Source organism: Silene latifolia, chromosome 4, assembly GCF_048544455.1.
Source record: "Silene latifolia isolate original U9 population chromosome 4, ASM4854445v1, whole genome shotgun sequence".
In the NCBI taxonomy this organism is placed as follows: Eukaryota; Viridiplantae; Streptophyta; class Magnoliopsida; order Caryophyllales; family Caryophyllaceae; genus Silene; species Silene latifolia.
Genome location: NC_133529.1, coordinates 10,219,959 through 10,238,320, shown reverse-complemented (window position 1 = coordinate 10,238,320; position 18,362 = coordinate 10,219,959). Strand labels below are relative to the sequence as shown.

Sequence of the window (18,362 nt, the reverse complement as noted above, 5' to 3'; positions counted from 1 at the left end):
ATGAGCAATATAAGATGAAGATTATATTATCAATTTCAGTCAAAACGAATATGACCTTTGTCTCCTGTAATGTGACCACATTATTATCACATAAACAAAAGCACTTGTAAGCTTAGGTACATTACATAAACCTTTATCACCATCACAGCTTCCTAATTTTCCAAACAAATGTTATGAAAAGCTATCCTGCCACTTTTGGCTTGTGACCTGCATCTAATATCTGAGAACATTTGATCTCAGGATCATAAATATTGAACTAAGACGACCTCGAAAGCTATGAAGATAAAAAACTAAATAATTATGATGTGATAATAACATCCCAGTTACTAACAGTCCATTCTGCAACTTCGTCTTTGGCGCTGACAAAAATTTCAGTTCCCATGTCGACTGAAGTCCATATTCTTCTAGCAGGAGGTGTGCCGGGATCCTGAAACAGATGCATAATTTGTCTGAGAGTGATAAAACCAGACGAAAAATACGTCTAGTTAAGACTTAAAGAGCTAGACTTGATGGTTACCTGATAGAAGTAGAGCCTGCTAGATAACCTGCCAACATCCAAATGCCATGTTCTAGGATCCCCGATCCATCCTTGTCCGGGTTGAGTAGGATATCCATACTCCGCCCAAATTGGATGAGGCAACAACTGGACTATCTCTTGCGCTTGGGGATTGCTGTAAGGGTCACATGTATCCACCCGTTCTTCCAAATACCGGGCATTTCCAGGAGCACAGTAATAATGGTATGCACCGTATGGAAAATGGAGTGTGTCATTCCGGTAAATCTTGGTGTTATTGGGTGTAATGTGGTATGGTGGGCAGTTCTTTATACCACTAGGATTAGGACTGCACCAGGCTGGTGTTTCCGGGTTGATGATCATCTCACTGTATCGGGTAACATCAGTGAGCACATCTCCATCACATGGACGGCCGTTGTTTTTCCAACAACTTCCAATATCAATCAAGTAGAATTGGCTCTTTGGCCCGCCGCCTTGTTTAATGTCCAGGTGCATCTTCACTTTGAAATTTGGTGATTCAGGAAGCTGCATAATCGAGTACAGTTTATTAAGGCCCTATTCTTTTGGACTGAAACTGATCTGAACTGAACTGAACTAAACTTATAAGATCTGAACTGAACCGAACTTATAGGATCTGAAGTGAACTTAAATTAAGTGACTTTAAGTCCAAAAGAACAGGGTCGTACTCTCAGTTATTTGAACACTATCTACTGCACGTGTACAAAAAACTGATGTTTGTTTAATAATACAGGGTTGAAAGGACTCACAATTTTGAGCATTCCGCGAGTGTCATAGTGGTATCCTCCAGAGAAGCCACGAGTAGCATCAGCTCTGAGATACAACATCAGCCAAGGATACTTTCTGGACGTCTTAAGCTTATGTTTAAACCGCCAACTTCCATGTCCAACTTGCTTCTCCCAAATTACTTCATAGTATGAAATGCTATCAATTCCATGACTGATATCGGAATCAAATTCATATGTCCCACGGAAACTACCCCTTAAGGTGCCATTATCACATAAGGAGGTGGGTTGATGGTAAAAAGAAGGATGATTCATACAACCAGTGCCAAAGCAAGGAAACCTAGGCTCATGAAACGGTCCGACCTTTTTACCATTCTGTGGACAGAGAGCTGCAGTGGTATCAAAGTTTCCGTTTTTAAGCATAACCATCCAGAAGCTCCAAGGGTTAGGGGTATCATCAACTTGGCACAAAGAGCTCAGATAATGCTCCTTTTCAACTGCATATAGGTCTGGATTCATCAGTGCTTCGCCTTTCAAGCCTGGAAACGGCGTTCCAACCCCTAACCTGTTTTTATCCTCTGTCACTTTGTGCTGAATGGAGATGCCTGTTTTTGTACCTGGTTACACAGTGTGCAATGGTAATCACCCCATATTTTTTTAACATAATTGCTAAATCCCGTGCATTTTCCCCTTTCTTCTGAGTATACCACTCTCATTTCTCACTCCACTAAGACAGAAAAAGATTACGATAAGAATACTCCGAGTTGGAAATACTCTCCCTAATTCTTCGGAACTGCCAATTTTTCCACTTTTGGTCTATTCTTCAATTACCCCAATTCTATTTTGAGCATATTTTCGTCAGTAAAATGACATTACTTTAGTAGCGAGACCTACCACTCTACTCACGTAGCTTAATATTTGTGCCAAAAACAAACGCTAAATACAAAAGAATTGGAGGAAGTAAATGAGAAATGCTAAAGGAAGAAAAATGAGCTAAACAATGCAAGGACATACTTTTCGAGTTAGCGGAGAGAGAATTAGATATCTGGAGATCAAAGCAATCAGCAGCGCGAGGACTACCCATACCGGGAGTTTCCTGTCCAACCTCATTGCAGAAATTCCATGACTCAAATGCAACCCTTAATGAATCCCTCCTCATGCCCGGGTCTCCGACAGCAGACACTGATTCCCCATTCGCAATCGAGTCAGACAATGCGACATTCAAAACCAGCAATACCAATGCTAGTACACCCAGTCCAACTCCATCCTCCATAACCAGTAACAAAACAGAAGAAATGTACCAACAGTATGATGTTGCTTTTTCTTTTGGAAAATGTAAACTTTGGTTTGTATTTAAGTGAAAGCAGTAAAGAGTACTGAGTAAGTGAATAAAGTGATGCGTGACAACTGGGAAATTGTAACCACTTGCTTCAAACAGAAGTACAGGTCCCGCCATTTAATGGCCATCTGTTTCCTGCTATCTTGGCTTTTTCTTCTACTTGACAGTTTGTGGTTTGTTTCCCGCCCTTGATTTTGTTTCTGTCGCCTTTGTCGACGTCCCGGCTGTACGATGAAAGCAATGTACTTGGAAAGCATGACTTGGGTAAAGTGGTCAAGTAGTAGAGCCATGTTTGAAATTACAAAACGGATTTTCTAACGTGTGCCTAAGGGCAGAAGTGCAGAACACACGTCAAGAATCCATATAAGGCAACATTTTCAAGATTACTTCACTAAAGTCCGGAATAATGAGCATATCTTTCAATTTCTCATAATAGAATCTTAAAAGTATTACTATAGACGTGTCATTGTCTCGATAAACGTTACTCATTGCGGAAACAGAATAAAATAGAAAAAGCAACAAGTAATGTTGAAAACTTAAAATGTAATGAATACACTTAATTTGAGAGGGGCCAAACGAATAGAAACAAGATGAGAGTGGGTGATACTTAATTGAGAAAGAGCATTAAAGCAAGATGTCTGCCCAACAGCAAGACCCTGTAACAACTTTCCACTACTATGAATGTACTCGTATCATGTACGTATGGTACTATATTCGGTAAAATCAGGAAAATGTTTTAAAGACTGTTCATTTAATGCCGAAATTTAGTTAGTTACAACTCTTGCAACTTGCTAGCTCCGTTACTCCGACTCTTCTGATTTCCCAATATACCCCGTGTCTCGATCTTTAACACTTGGATAAAGTTGACACTTCGTCACCTCATTTTAAGCTAGAACATGCATATTTTTCATAAACTTAGACACGCATTTGTGTCGAATATTTTTGTTGAGTCTTATCATTGTATATGCCACCGTTTGCCAGATGAGATAAATAACTAGTTATGTTCCTTGCATTTCATTCATTTATTTGGATTTCAACGATGGTACAAACATAATAAAAACAACAAATAATACGGAGTATACGAGTAGCGAAGAAACGGAACAAATGGTTATCTACATCGACAACTTGTATCTAACTGAGCGTATGTGTAATTTTTCTAAGCTTTCTTAAAGTTTACTCCGTATTAATGTGGGTGAGTTCAGAAACTTTATAGTATAGCTCAGATTCTTTAAAACAAAACTCGGAATTTTTAATATAATAATGCTCAGATTCTACACCATACAACTGGTTAAAGACTGCAACAAAAGAAAGTACTCTCAAAGCCCCAGTCATTTGTTTACTTTGATCAAAATATCGCTTACAAATAATAAAAAAGATAAACAAAATATCGGCACAATGGAATCTTAACTTAGCAATCACAAGTTTTAATTAATTTTTTTTCCTAAAAAGAAATACATTAAAAGGAACAAGGCGTACAGCGGTACAGGTCAAGAAGAAGATGAAAGGAAGATAGAAATATGATCCAAGAACGTAAGATGCGGCGGCCGATCATTCCGACTAACATAACCTTTCGCTTCATTCTCCGAATAAACAACATATCCAACCTCCCCAGCTTTCTTCCAAAGTTCGTCAGCGTAGCTGCTATGAGCGAAATAAGCCTCAGCATCGATAACATCAACATCAACATCCAAATCCAATGAATTAACAAGAGTGACGCGGATTGGGAGTCGTTGGTAATGTCCACGAGACACACCCTCGAGCTCATCAATCCGCGTCAAACTGGTCGGGGAGATCTCGTAGATCTCCCCGACCACTGCCCTTCCTCGTCCTGGAAAATTCAAGAGGAAGGGCACCCTGTAGGGACCACATACTAGCGGGAAACGGTCTTCCGTTTGATATGTCCCTAGATATCGCGCTTCGCCTGCGTTTATCAGCTCGATCATTAGTTTGTGATTTGAGAAACCCTTTTTTAAGGTGCCGTATGTGAATATCTTTGTCCACTCCATTATTTGATTTACTCTATTATTTTTGACAGTAATTTGATATCAGCAAGTTTATGTGTTGAGTAATTTATTGGATTGTTAGTATGGTAGGTAGGAGATGATGACGGATTACTCTGATTAGAAAATGGAAAAATGAGTTTTTGGGGGACGGGGAGGTTCCGTCTGGTTTTGTTTGCAGATTAGTAATGATTATATTAGATTCTGTTGCCAATGAAGATCTCATAAATGTGTTGCTGCAATCCTTTGTGGGCCTTTTGGCTGATGAGTTTGGGCATGCGTGAGTACCATATGATTTTCGGAATCATTGTATCCATCTTAAGATTAAAACGGGTTAAATATTACCTCATTTATGCACAGAGACGGTTCTAGGATTAGATGGACGTGGGTGCATAAAATTTTTTAACAATGAAAATATCGAGTTATATGAAAAAAAAAATTGTTTAATTGGACAAAATGTATGGTGATATAACATTAAATAAAAATTGTTCAATACATAGAACTCATAACCTCTAGCTAAGAAATAGTCTAAATAACCACATAATTAATGTGCTCTTTTATTAAACAATATTGTAATTATTGTTCGGAAAAGGGGTGCAGATGAATCCCCTGTACCCGCCAGAAACGCCCCTGCTTGTGCATATAAGACAACTCTGTTGCTTTTACGTGTGCATGACTGCATTCTACTTTCGGAAAATTCACGTGGTACCCTTGAGGTTTGCCACGTCCGTAACTCGTATTTCCGAATTTAGAAGATGCTGATTTTTTTTATTTTTTTTTAAAACGGCTCGTCTTTTCGAGAATTACAATTTTAAAAAATGTGTTGCGTTCGAAGCCCGTAGGTAAGAGATATGACCACTCAAAGTTTAATCATTGAAAAATACTTTTGACATACAATACCTCTGAGCTAGGGGTCCGAATGCAACAACATAAATTCTTGTTTCAGACGGACATTTTTTGTCTTATTTTTCAGACGGATATGTGACCAGTTTATAGTTAAATGTAACCACAATGGTATATGCAGTGTTACAGCTTATGATGACTGGTTTTTCAATAGTGGTCACATTTAACTGTAAAATAGTTACAAAATCCCGTCTTATTATTTTAGACCAAAAATGTCCGTCTAAAGCAAGACGCACTAATGCAACAATTATCAACAAAACAAAGATGGACTTATAATTGTAAAATTCCGAGATGAAACCATGTATATAATGACATTGATAGCTCAAGTTTCAACTTGTGATAATAATAATGGACCAAAGCTAAGAGGTTAAAACAATTTATGTGACATCTTTGAAAGCATTACACAAATGCGATCCTTATGTTGTGATTATATATATCACTCCGAAATTAGGCTAGATGGTTCATCTTATCTTTCGATCTTTGCTTGGCACTCTCGGAATTTTAGCAAGGACCGTCTCATCAATCCTTTTGTACCATTGCTTCATTTCTCTATGTAGTTGTCCACCAAAATGATCAACGTCGTCTTCATATTTCTCGTACACAAATGGCAATAATTGCGCGCATATATAACCTTCATTATGAAAATAAAAACAGTAAGTCTCTCTTTAGATGACAGTATCCTCAAAACAGGTTAAACAGATGTCAATTACCTATAAAGAGAAGATTCAGGGTGCTGAGATAGTTCCCAACAAGCGACAACATCAACAAAGTACCTATCGCCTGAAAAATAAACAAACGACTTGAATGAGTCGAATAATCCTCGCTCCAAAACGAAATAAGTAATGAATTATAACGATACACTAAGGCTCTGTTTGGTAAAACTAACTCGAAAGGTAGCTGAAAACTAGGAACGGATAAGGTAGCTGATTATATAAAAGAATGTTTGGAAAACTAACTGAAAAGGTAACTGATTTTGATGAAATGACGTAAAAGGATATGATAATTATTTAATAGTATAGATTTAAGGGGTAAAAACGGAAAAACGAATCAAATGAGGTACCTGAAATCTCAAATGCTACTCTAGGTAGCATTTCATTTCAGGCAGCTTATTTGGTTAAACAAGCTACTTGTCATACGCTTACAAAAAATTAAGGTATCTGAAATTTTGGTCAAATAAGCTACTTTGACCAAATCAGATAACTGAAATATCTTGCCAAACGGAGCCAAAATGTTTGGCTTGAAGATAACGATATTAAAATCTTACCAAAAGGAATGTCCTGATATCCTTCCCGCTCGAGATTTCAAGCAACTTTGACAAGAACTGATTACATTTTCCATGTAATACAACGACGACATGCTGAAATGTTGATTCATCCATTACAATTGCTGGTATTTCAGGAAGCTTCCTGTATGATAATTACGATTTTATCACAAGGACATTTTAAACTATTATAAGGTGACATTCAAATTATTTCGCTATGATTGTGAAAGCGTACCATTTGAAGAGTTCTGCAAGAGTTCGATAGATGAACGAGGCGAGCATGGCAGTTATGCCAATATGACACACAAAGGTTATGAAATTATATTCAATAACCTCGAACAAGAGCCAGATGAATGTGATTCCTAGTAGTATAACTCCTGATACTTTCGGGTTTCTCCATAGTAGTATATTTGCCACTGCAATCATCCAAATATAAATTCACAAAAACTCCAGATAGACGGTCTCTCAATAGCTTTATTGGGAGACCTCTCACATGATGGGGTTAGGGACCCACTGAATTTCTTTTTTTTTTCCCCTATTATGTCTCCCACTAAATTAGTGGGAGACGGGCTTTGGATATTAAACAGTCGATTAGGCCTAGACCATCTGTGTAAAACTTTTGACTGCCAAAAGACTTCGTCTCAACCTTATTGTTTATATAAAACGAAGCAAAAAAAGTAATTAATTGACAAACCTAATCCGCCACCAAGGATATCATGTATGGGCCTTTGACGACCAAGGAGCCTTGCTGAAGTGTTCTCTACAGAAGTCGACATTTGTAAAATTCCCGGATACAGAGACTGTTTTCTGAACTCGGTAATGAGTAATGACCTATATGAAGAAAGTAGGGTTCTATACTTTGTGTCTAAGTAAGATGGGATACCAATTAGATCAAGTAAAGAATGCCTTGAGAATCATACTAGAATATTAACATGATTAAAGTTGGCTAAATTACATGCTTATGTTGTAGGTTTCCCTTTTTCACCTTTGCTTCAACTTTCTAATTTTTTTTTTTTTTTTTTTTTTTTTTTTGACAGCCGTAAAGAAAGGTTTACACAGTGCTTAGCCGACTCTCCGAGTCGGACTTTATTAATACATTATTAGCAAAGGAAAATAAACTAAGAGTGGGGTTATCAACTAGAAACTGCTTCTTGAAGGGGCGATATGAGTCTGCCAAATGAGTGAAAGTTTCTTTTCTCTTCTTTATCAATTGGGCTTCGGAGGAGTACCTGCAACAAGACACACTTACGCCTCTAGGACGTAGAGATTTACGGGAGAAAGACCTACTTGTAGAACAAGTAGATACATTGTGTCTTGGAGATTCTTCCCCTTGGCTTTGATTCTTCTTGGAATTATTAATTCTCTTTGTCTCACTCACTTGTCGATTAGGAGGATACCTGCAAAATCTACGTGAGGGGTACCTGCAAAGCCTACGTGAAGGCGGGGCACGTGACATTTTACCAAAAGGAGGACTCTTGTACTTCTTAGGACCAGCTGAAAAAAGGAAAGGCTGATGATGATCAGTTGAATCATTATGGGCTTGGAAGCAACCGGTAGTGTTGGTCGTGTCATTCGTCCAAGAAACAGGTAAGCAGAAATTAGGGGCGACAACCGTAGGGTCTCCTTGGAGAATTTGAGTACCAGCAAGAGACAAGTTGTCACAAAAAGAGAAAGAACTCGAGCTAACGCCACCAATTGAGGACTCCCTCGAAATAATACCATGAACCCCATCGATGGCCCCCGAACAGGAAACCGTGTCATCATTTACCATCACCGTCTTCATTTTTTGCTTTTTAGAACGTCTTCTTCTCTTCTTTCTCTTATAATGATCTCTTGTAATTCCTCCCTCCTTGGTGACCTTGATGTTAAGTATCCGAATTGTCATAGTAGACAAGTCTCTTTTATTATAAAAGCTCACCTTACTACCTTGGAGCATTTTTTGATAAGCTTGTCCGGAGATCTTTAGCCTTGAATTTCCTCCACCTTTTCTTGAGAACTCGAGAATCGAGTTTTTAGGAAAATGCTCATTATCACCCATTTGAGAGTCTTTTTGATTGTGTGCCAAATCAAAATTAGGAGAAGAAATTTCTTCGAGATATAAAGGAGTGCCATCATCCGAAATGCATGTATCCATGACAAAGGAGTCGAAAAGTGGAGTAACGCAAGAGTCACAAGAAGATCCCCGTTATCGTTTACCAAGATGTCCCCAGTATTATCATCAGGGATAGGTCTTTTACTCTCCCTAGTCACCTCACATAACAACTGGTCATCAAAACTTCTTTTACCGTTATGATTAATAGCCCGTAGACTCTTAACAACATTCAGTTCTCTAAGGATATCTTTATTCTTAGGTTCAAGCATTGACGTTTTCAAGATCGGTTTGCGCTTCCATGAGCATATTAGTCTTCATACAAGCTACAGCTCTACGAAATAGAGCTTTAGCATTTTTAGGGTAGGACGACAAGACCAAAGAGCAAAAGTTTATGGCCGCCTCATACTCATGGAGCTTATTAGCGCAAGCCGCTAAATTCAAGTTTAAAGAAATTGCTAATTGCAAAACAGATTCAACGTCGTAGCCCTCCATGGATTCCAAAACTAAACATAAGAGCCGACATGCCATTTCATAGCAAACAATCACCAAACCGATTCAAACAGATTTTGCTTAAAGAAGTCATTACCCCTCTCCTTAAGGAATTTAACCTTATTCAAATGGGTTTCTTCCATTGGTAAGAAAGAACTAAACAGTGACCAATCATCATCCTTAAGCTCACCATTTCCATGTGCAATAACAAAGTGTCTTAGAAAAATTTTATCAATAGAAATGGTAGCCATAATGTTTCACAGAACAACCCCAACTCGAAAACACTAAGATAGAGCACAGAATTGATTACTAATCTAAATACTCTTCTAAGAGTATATTATTATGGGAAAAACGAGAACCAGAGAAAAGCTTATAAATTAGGAGTACCGGACAAAACGTTATCGGAAAAACCACCGCACCTGACCCGACCCTCACCACCGTAAACACCCATCCCGAGTCCACCCAAAACCCACTCTACTAGAAAAACCGACTATCAACACCCAAAAACCAAAGAAGAACACCCCGACTCCTCAACACCAACCTCGGACAAGATCATCCAAAAAAAGCAGATCAAAATACCATCAAACCAGACATACCACAACCGACGACCAAAGATCACTCGGTCATACACATAAAAATCAAGACAAAAGGGATAAGAAACATGAATCCCAATCAAACCCTCCAAAAATGGTGAAAACAAGAAGTTATAATTATAAGACAAAGATCACGTGCTGCTGCAACCATACTCATACTGGGTAAATACCTTTGTTGTTGGCAGCAATGAAAAGGAAGGATGGCTAATTGGTTGTCTCAAAACCACACAAATATCAAACCTGCATTATTACCGCAATATCCTCCGAACAATGAAAGGCAGACAAAAAAATGGGTGTATGACAAAACCGGTTTATCTAATTAAAATAGAGATGAGTGAACGATCGCCGGAGATAGAGCTTGAAGACGGCCCTATCTCCGGCGATACGGTGAGACTCGAGAGGGACGGTGTGCAGACGGGCGATGCGGCAGTTGTAATAGCGGGGTTTTAGGGTTGTTGATTTGGGGGTTTTTTTCTCTTTCTCTCTCTAGCGATAAAGGACTGTTGAGGGCACCTGTGGGCAGCTATCTAAAATCGACAATCGTCCACTGCATTTACAAGGACGCGGAATTTGTGAATTCACACCTATGTTCTTTGAAAGTCGGCTTAAAAAAAACACGAGACCAACTCAGTAGAGACCGTTGATGGAGTTTAGTGCGTCTCTCAATGAAATTTCGAGTTGGCCAAAGACACTGCTGTTATCATGCTATCATAGGTGTCACGGTCAGGTACTCGCAAAACCCCCGCACAATGCCTGAAAATTGCGCGGGGCTTTAAGCCAGAACGCAGGAAGCAGAAAGATGCAGTATTAAGACTTCACGGCTTACCTGAGCCGAGAATGAGCAAGCCTGGATATGATAACCAGGAACATAAGAATGTGATTTTACTAAAGCACAAACTTATGAATTTTGCATTATTAAACATAACATGCATACAAATATGCTTTTCAAATGAGAATAATAATAACTCGAAAGAGAGCACATTGAATTATTTCATATAACATGCATGTCAATAATCGGTGTGCTTTTCAAATGATACTGAAGAATCATAAATCTAATATCAGTCCAACATTCTGAGCTGCGAGCAGAACTACATAATCATTTCTCGAACTCGTAAAATTATCATAAGAAGTACTAATTCATGATAAGGGGAGATTCGCTCATTACAAGGTAACTCCTACCATACCAGCGAATCGCAAATTATCACACCATAAGATTCCTTTAATAACAAGAGGGAATGGAAGAATTACATGGACCAATTTCCGTCTTGTAAGACAGTTAGATATGTATGTGTATCGTGTTGCCTCAATGTGGGAGTGTATGTGTGAGTAGAAGGGCTCGGCTAAAATTTAGGCGAGCAACTGAAATTTTCGCTATGGACAGGCGCTTCACTGTATCAAAGGGTTGATCACATTTCTCTTGTGCAAGCAGTATCTGATTGATCCATCTCATGATCCAACAAGACCTTTAAAGCGAGCATATGTGACTATAATCACAAAGAGTATAGCGGAAATCACGCCTGAGAGAATAACCACCTTGCAACAGAAATTTACAATGTCAATTTTATATGTTTGAACAGACAACTGGGGAGTAGCTACTAGGTCAGTAAGTTATGTACCCATTTAAACATGTAGCCGTGATGGTCATTCCAATGATAAGGTATGTTCATGCCAAAAATTGCAGTAACCAACGAGTAGATAGATATGGCAACAGTTCCTGAACTTAGGAAAAGCTCAAGCTGCATGACAAGAAGAAACAAAGTCATTTAAGTGACCACATTACGCCATAATATTGAATGCTCCTGCGTGTAGTAAGTACGGTAAGGGAGAGAGGGATGTATCATTAATGTAATTCCTACCCATGTGTTAGAAACATAGATCGGGGTCTATTTCCAAATTCTGACCTTTGCGTGTTGTTTCCAAATGAACCATAATGAAAAACGCGTCAGAAATTGCATAAATCGGGGTCTATTTCACAATATAAGAAAAGCAAAATGATTTGGTAAGTCATTTTGCTTTATTCCCTCGTATTCCAAGGTCAAATAAACGAGTCTTTGACATAGAAATGGAAATCCCATACATAGGTAATTTGATCTAAAATGACAGCTTGTCCACAGAGAATTAAAAACCACACGCAAAGTTCAGAATTTTATATGCCTTCTTATCAAACTCCAAGAACTGTGATCAGTTGATCACTCCCATCTGATACCCTTATTCTTCTACCTAAAACATTGAGGTTGGTCTATCTGCTCTTCATTCATGTTCTAAATTGGAGCAAACAAATGTAATATCAAGGACAAGGAAAGAAATAGAGTACCTGAATCAACTGATTACGATGATTGTCAAGCTGCAACAACAGAAGTTTCAATCAAACTACCGACAGTCACATTCAAGGCTTTCAGTCTAGAAAACAAGCAAAAGGAAAGACTGCAAACCTGAATGTTGATGTAATCCTCAGTATCATCAATGTATTCACGGAGCTGCAAGTTTCAATTCAATACTGTCAACCGAATGCAAGCAGAAATAGTGATGATCTAAACAAATCAGATTCATTTGATTACCATAATACTTTACAGATTATCCTGTCAGGTTTTAACTTCTAACATGGAAAATGAAAGTGTTTATCATTGCGTTTAAAAGTGGACATGAAAATTACTAAGTAAGGGACGATGATATTATGCTCAACCCGCATCTTCCACTTGATAAATTATATTGGACGAAGATTAATGATGATGTTTCAATGGTGGCCACACTAAAAATTGATTATATCATTGTAAGGGACGATGATATTACGAAGACGATAATGGCGTTGTTATAATCGAGATTCCTCCTACATGTTCATCATCAAGGGGTGGGAGAGGGAGAAAAAATAACAAGAAGTAGCCAAGGATGCTGAGTTTGCAAGAAGATATGCTGATACCCATTGCCTAGTTGGTTACAACTTACAAGTCGTTCTGCAAATACCATCACAAATTCACGACATTTAGCATATTCTTTCATTAGTACTCCCATATATATGTACTTGATTGGCTGGTTGAAATGGAAGAAATGGATTTGATCAATTTCATTTGGTTGGTTGGGGTGTTTTGGAATGAAGTTAAATATCTAATAGATTCTAACTCTACCTCCAATCCCTTGGAATCCCATACCCACCCTCCCCACCCTCTAACCTAGGATTCAAACTCCATTCCCCCACACAAACTTATCTCAAACCAAACATATCTCCAACCAAACAATTTTAAGAAAACCAAATATAATATCCCTATGGTATCATATTTCATTCCATTCCATTTCGTCTTCGTGAACCAAACGACCCATTATTTCTTACAAATAGGAGATGCTGACTATACTGTGACATATTACAATTTTACCGGAGTATTTGAATATATTTCCTATTGTGCACTGGCAGATGTGATTTTGAGGACTTCATTCCTCACACCATTATCGGATTCTAACCCAGAAACGTAGAATTGCTTCCCCCCAAAAAAAATCAGAACAATTGCAGAAAAAGGAAGCTCAAAGCCTCAAACAAAAAAAAATCATCAATTTATAGTAAGCCGCTATCCAGCTACTTCAATTACTATATTAGAAGTCTCTGTTTGGGACAACATCTAGCCGATCTAGGTATGTTTGTTAAAAAATAAATTACATTTAACCCCATTTAATAAAATAATTCCTGATAAAACCCCGAATTATACTGGTTGAAGTGGTTATTGGATAACAAATGAAGTCAGAAACAAGTGTTGAACGATTTACAAGGAAAGGTGTCGCAAAAGCACCTAGTCATCATCAAATTAAGAAGCTGTGCTACTACCAAGGGATGTTCGATTAGTATTTCATGTCCAATGCTAAAAAGCATTGCGTACTAACTCATTTGGTATTTGAAATTGAACTACTAGATTGATTTGACAGCCTATCATAAGTAACTTGTGGCTTTGTGCCATTGGTTATACTAAACAACTTTTCTCAATAGGAGTAGAACAAGCACTTACTCTATCCTCATGAATAGTTTCATGTTCCATTTTAGTCAATCACCACCAATAATTTACATTTCTCTTTTAAACATGTTTTGTGTAGTGGAGCGTAGGTATTCGAATTTCTACTCACTTTCATATGCTTCGGTAAAAAGTTGATTCAAAACCAAACATAAACTATTTGCAGGGACATACACTGTATACAATGAAAAAAATTGCATGTGTTTTAAGAATACATACCGTTGTTAATTTGTTTAACGTCCCATCAATTTGCATGAAGTACGCCTGTACATTATATGTAAGATTAAGTCCAGATCCCAATTGACACACCTTTCGAACAACTTGATTCCTTCATAGTGAAGATGAACTTTACATAAGTTTTGGAAGGCTAACTAAACAGATTGAATGTACCTCTAGCAGCATTTCAAGTTCCTCAACGTCATTCTCGTCACCACGAACTGTGGCCATACTAGCTCTACTTGCTCTTGATATCTTAGAGCCTATAGTAGGAGAACTCGCGAACCACACAGCTCCTGATCCACTAACAGGTGAAGCAGGAGCAGCCAACTTTCTGGACAAGTAAAGATCTGCCATATCATCATCATCATCCAGAAGCTGCTCAAGCTCATCCCTTACCTACAGCCAGTGAGATATCATAATTACACAGTTTTCAGATGCGACAACAACAACATCAGTGGTTTTCGTTCCTGTAAACAACGAAACCAAAAACTAAGCAACAAATACCATTCAAGTTGAATCAGTATGTAACAATTCAACATGCAATGATTATATTGTGGGCTATGGAATTCATGTCAGAAAATACATCACACATTATTGTACTGCCTGGCTTGGAAAAGTTGAGGGCGTCATCAGATGATTATAGACGTAGCGTACATCCAACCGCCCTTACCTCACAATTTGCGGGAGCCATTGAGGCACTGGGTTAATGTTCTGTAGACTAATGGAAAAAGATCCACCTAAGTTTACCATTGACCACGTATAAGCCTATAAGGCTATAATCCATCTCTCACCTGTGACCTGTCTTTCGCCAAACTCACCCAGCCCTGTACATATCATTTCAATATAATATGCACAACGCCGGCTATTCAAGCACATATATCTACTTTGATCTATCCAACAAAAGTGACTTCTATTAAGGATTAAAGATTCAGATGCAACGGCCTCCATGAGTAAGTGGAAAAGTTCCAAGGAGACGAGCTGTAGTTTACCAAAATCCAAGGGAAGTTTGGATGTTCAAACTAACGTCATGTAGACAAAATGGGATCATTTCCCACCGAACCAAGAGGAAAGAGAAGATAGTAAAAGATAAAAGAGAATAACAATAACGGACAGTAATGGCTCTTAGTTTCTTCTTTTTTGTTGACACATAATTTATTAGAATTGAAAAAGGAAGCTTGTGGCACATCTCCAACATATTAAACTTCAACCCCAAACAGGAAAACCCATGTAGGAGAACCAAGGCCTTAGATGGATGCATCGCTCGTGTATCTTTAGCAAAAAAGAATCCACGTCTTTCATCTAAAATGCTCATATAAGTGAAACGTGGATGTAAGTTCTACACGGTTCTTTTGGTGTACACGTTTAGAGAATAGGGTTTAAATTGTGAATCACACTAAAAATAATGCAGTGCAATCTGAAATAATTTACCCCTAAAACAGGGATGGACGGATAAAACTGACGTATGTCGATGAGAGTGAAGTCTCACAACCCATAAACAATTGCTATAAATCATATGTGAGAATAGGAATACCTTCTGAACACGGGCAGTCAATCTTGTCATTGCACTCTTAAGTTTCCTTACTCTATCTAAATTACGGCTGCTAATCTACCAAAAAAAAAGACAATACAATTGGTCAGAAATACACACAGACTGCATAATATTGTAACAGATTTTTTGAGAGCAACTTCACTTTACATGAGATTCTCCATCAAATTGTTAAACTAAATAACATTTCTTTAAGGCAATTGGGCCAGGAGACCCACCTTGGAGGTCAGCTCATCCAATGCAGGATAAGCAGCGGTTTCTAGTTCAGTTGTACGCGCCGCAAGAAAGCTACAGATTGCCTCTAAAGCAACTTCAAGAGCACGAAATTCGAAAGGGGATTCTACACATTCAACAGAGTTGATCAGGGGAGAAAAAACTTCCTGGTACAGAAATGGAAATTAAAGCACAAGGTAGAGCCACGGTGAGTGGAGAACACTAGCACAGAAGAATATGAAGCCGTTATCGCCGCCGGCATCACTCTCAAAATGATTATTAATTATCCAAATTACCAAGGTCATTATTGTGGAGTAACCTTGAATGTAGCTGTTCTTTAAAATTAACATGGATGAGTTGCTTACCATCTTCTTCAGCCGCATCAACATCATGCCCACCTGACTCTTTCCCGTCTCCTTGAAGACATAACCGCCTCTGAAGTTCTTCAACTACAGGAATTACATTTTCTTCTAAAGGATCTCGAAGTAAAACCTAATAATAAGGAAACACCCACATCTTTTACAAACCTACACATGACTACCTCGTAAACAGAGCTTAAAACTCAAAGATCATACCAAACTGACGTCAGAGTTCAGACAGGCAAGCCTACTGTAGCATATACTCCCTCCGTTTCAATCATTTGTTTACCTTCTTTATTCTTCGTGAGGGGTATTTTAATCAAAGTTAAACATATGATTGGGACGGAAGGAGTACTATACTTCTTTAAAACAATTCTCCGACACAACTAATTTAGTCAGATTGCTGGCACACAATTTCAGCACCATAAGTCAGTATCTAATATTTCTTATGTTGCTGCTAGCATTAAATGAATCACATAAAACCGTCTTAAAGAGACTACCCTAAACTTTACGAACGTCCAAATGAGATTTTGTGAGGGTTCAATCTCAGTTTGTCTGCGCAATTACTCCCCTAAATACATGAGAGTAACATCAGTGGCATAATTACACACGTTTCACAGTCCGTGAGGTTCTTACCAAGAATCCAACACTCAAGTCACTATTAAAACTAACTAAACTGGCAAGAGTAGAATCAAACTGAAGAGGAAAATAATACCTCATCAGCAGTTATAATCGCCTTGAGATGCTAATCAGCCGAAAGAATCAACAAAATCAAAATCACCCACAAGTCAGTAGAAAGAAACACAACGAACCAATATATAAACCGAAACCAAAATAACAAATTAAAACAAAACGAAAAGAAAATAACCTCCAAATTTAGAACAATGGCTTTCTCACGACCCAAAATAGTAGAAGGATAAGAAAGAAGAGGATCCAAAATCCGAAGATCACGAGCATGAATATTAACCCGTTGCATAATAGCATACTTATCAAGATCAAGTACAGTTCCTAACCCAGTAGAATCAAGTAGGATCCAACTTCTCGACCCGGTTGTCTTCTTCTTCATACCCACTACCCCCATTTGCGGGTCCACTGGTACTACATATCCTTCCCTGCCCATTTCTCTGTACAACAATTTTCACAATTTCAACATTATCATCCTACATCGATTGCGATTGCGATTATCAACTGCCACCCCTCTCCGTCCTAGTCAATTGCGTAAACAAATGAATGGGACGGAGCGAATATATCACAGCAATTATAACAACCCAGTTAATACCTCCCTCCGTCCTAGTCAATTGTTTACCCCCTTTTTCTTATTTTAGTGATATTTTCAAAAGGTAAACAACTGATTGAGACGAAGCGAGTAAATCACAACGATTATAAAAACAACCCAGTTGATAGTTTGATACCTCACTCCGTCCTAGTCAATTGGTTAACCTTATTATTCTTTGGGAACGATATTTTTCAAAAGTAAACAAATGATTGAGACGGAACGAGTAAATCACAACAATTATAACAACGACGACTTAGTTGATAGCAACAGAATACGAAGTATTGTTTAGTTGAAGTTGTAAAATTGACGAATCATGGATCAACACACTTGAATAAAGTAATGATATTTGGTAACTAATTTGAATAGAATAATGCATTAATTTAATGAAGAACATGGTACCTGTGCAAATTGCATGAAGACGAACAAGCCGGTGAAGAATGAGACGGGAAAGAGAGAGGCGGCTACATCCTATATGTTGCGTACTCTTTCCGAATTGCTTTGGGCTTTCGGGACTCCCTAATTGCGAAAATGGAAAGTTTTTTTTTTTTTTTTTTTTTTTGATGGTTTACCAGGGTAGTTCGGTGCTAATATACGGTACTCCCTCCTATTTACTATTTTCTTCCCTATTTTCTTAAACGGATTATTCAGGTTTTTTAACCCTTTTTAATTTTGGAAATTTTTACTGTTATTTTATTTATCCCTCTCCCTATCACCAAACCCCACCCAACTTTTTTACCCATATTTTATTACTTTCCTTAATATTTTGGGTCAACAATTCCTTATTTAACTCTTAATTATTCATACAATCATAGATCTCTCCTAT

At 38.0% G+C, this 18,362-nt stretch overlaps 4 protein-coding genes across 6 annotated transcripts; all 4 read right to left on the bottom strand.

Moving 5' to 3' along the window:
• Positions 1 to 2,921, bottom strand: LOC141652868 (uncharacterized). The gene is made up of 4 exons (XM_074460477.1): positions 2,272 to 2,921; positions 1,282 to 1,874; positions 518 to 1,039; positions 1 to 427 (listed from the first exon to the last, which is right to left on the bottom strand). Exons 1-4 carry the CDS (start codon positions 2,711 to 2,713, stop codon positions 299 to 301), a joined length of 1,686 nt encoding a protein of 561 aa, XP_074316578.1. The 5' UTR covers positions 2,714 to 2,921; the 3' UTR covers positions 1 to 298.
• A 1,155-nt stretch (positions 2,922 to 4,076) lies between these two features.
• Positions 4,077 to 4,602, bottom strand: LOC141652867 (putative gamma-glutamylcyclotransferase At3g02910). The gene has a single exon (XM_074460476.1). It carries the CDS (start codon positions 4,600 to 4,602, stop codon positions 4,084 to 4,086), a length of 519 nt encoding a protein of 172 aa, XP_074316577.1. The 3' UTR covers positions 4,077 to 4,083.
• A 1,167-nt stretch (positions 4,603 to 5,769) lies between these two features.
• LOC141652866 (reticulon-like protein B9) lies at positions 5,770 to 7,590 on the bottom strand. The gene is made up of 5 exons (XM_074460475.1): positions 7,455 to 7,590; positions 6,996 to 7,176; positions 6,764 to 6,905; positions 6,210 to 6,279; positions 5,770 to 6,130 (listed from the first exon to the last, which is right to left on the bottom strand). Exons 1-5 carry the CDS (start codon positions 7,534 to 7,536, stop codon positions 5,961 to 5,963), a joined length of 645 nt encoding a protein of 214 aa, XP_074316576.1. The 5' UTR covers positions 7,537 to 7,590; the 3' UTR covers positions 5,770 to 5,960.
• Positions 7,591 to 11,027: 3,437 nt separating this feature from the next.
• On the bottom strand, positions 11,028 to 18,074 carry LOC141652865 (magnesium transporter MRS2-I-like). 3 transcript variants are annotated; one of them, XR_012547266.1, is made up of 12 exons: positions 17,939 to 18,074; positions 17,132 to 17,387; positions 16,979 to 17,008; positions 16,270 to 16,396; positions 15,910 to 16,031; positions 15,677 to 15,751; positions 14,317 to 14,541; positions 14,146 to 14,190; positions 12,367 to 12,431; positions 12,249 to 12,278; positions 11,551 to 11,670; positions 11,028 to 11,467 (listed from the first exon to the last, which is right to left on the bottom strand). XR_012547266.1 is itself a non-coding variant. In XM_074460473.1 (12 exons), exons 2-12 carry the CDS (start codon positions 17,381 to 17,383, stop codon positions 11,381 to 11,383), a joined length of 1,158 nt encoding a protein of 385 aa, XP_074316574.1. In that variant the 5' UTR covers positions 17,384 to 17,387; positions 17,939 to 18,074; the 3' UTR covers positions 11,028 to 11,380. The 3 variants fall into 3 exon arrangements, 2 of the variants coding, with proteins under 2 accessions (XP_074316574.1, XP_074316575.1); XM_074460473.1 differs by having other exon boundaries at positions 12,367 to 12,411; XM_074460474.1 differs by lacking the exon at positions 17,939 to 18,074 and adding an exon at positions 17,676 to 17,697 and having other exon boundaries at positions 12,367 to 12,411.
• Between the last annotated feature and the right edge of the window lie 288 nt (positions 18,075 to 18,362).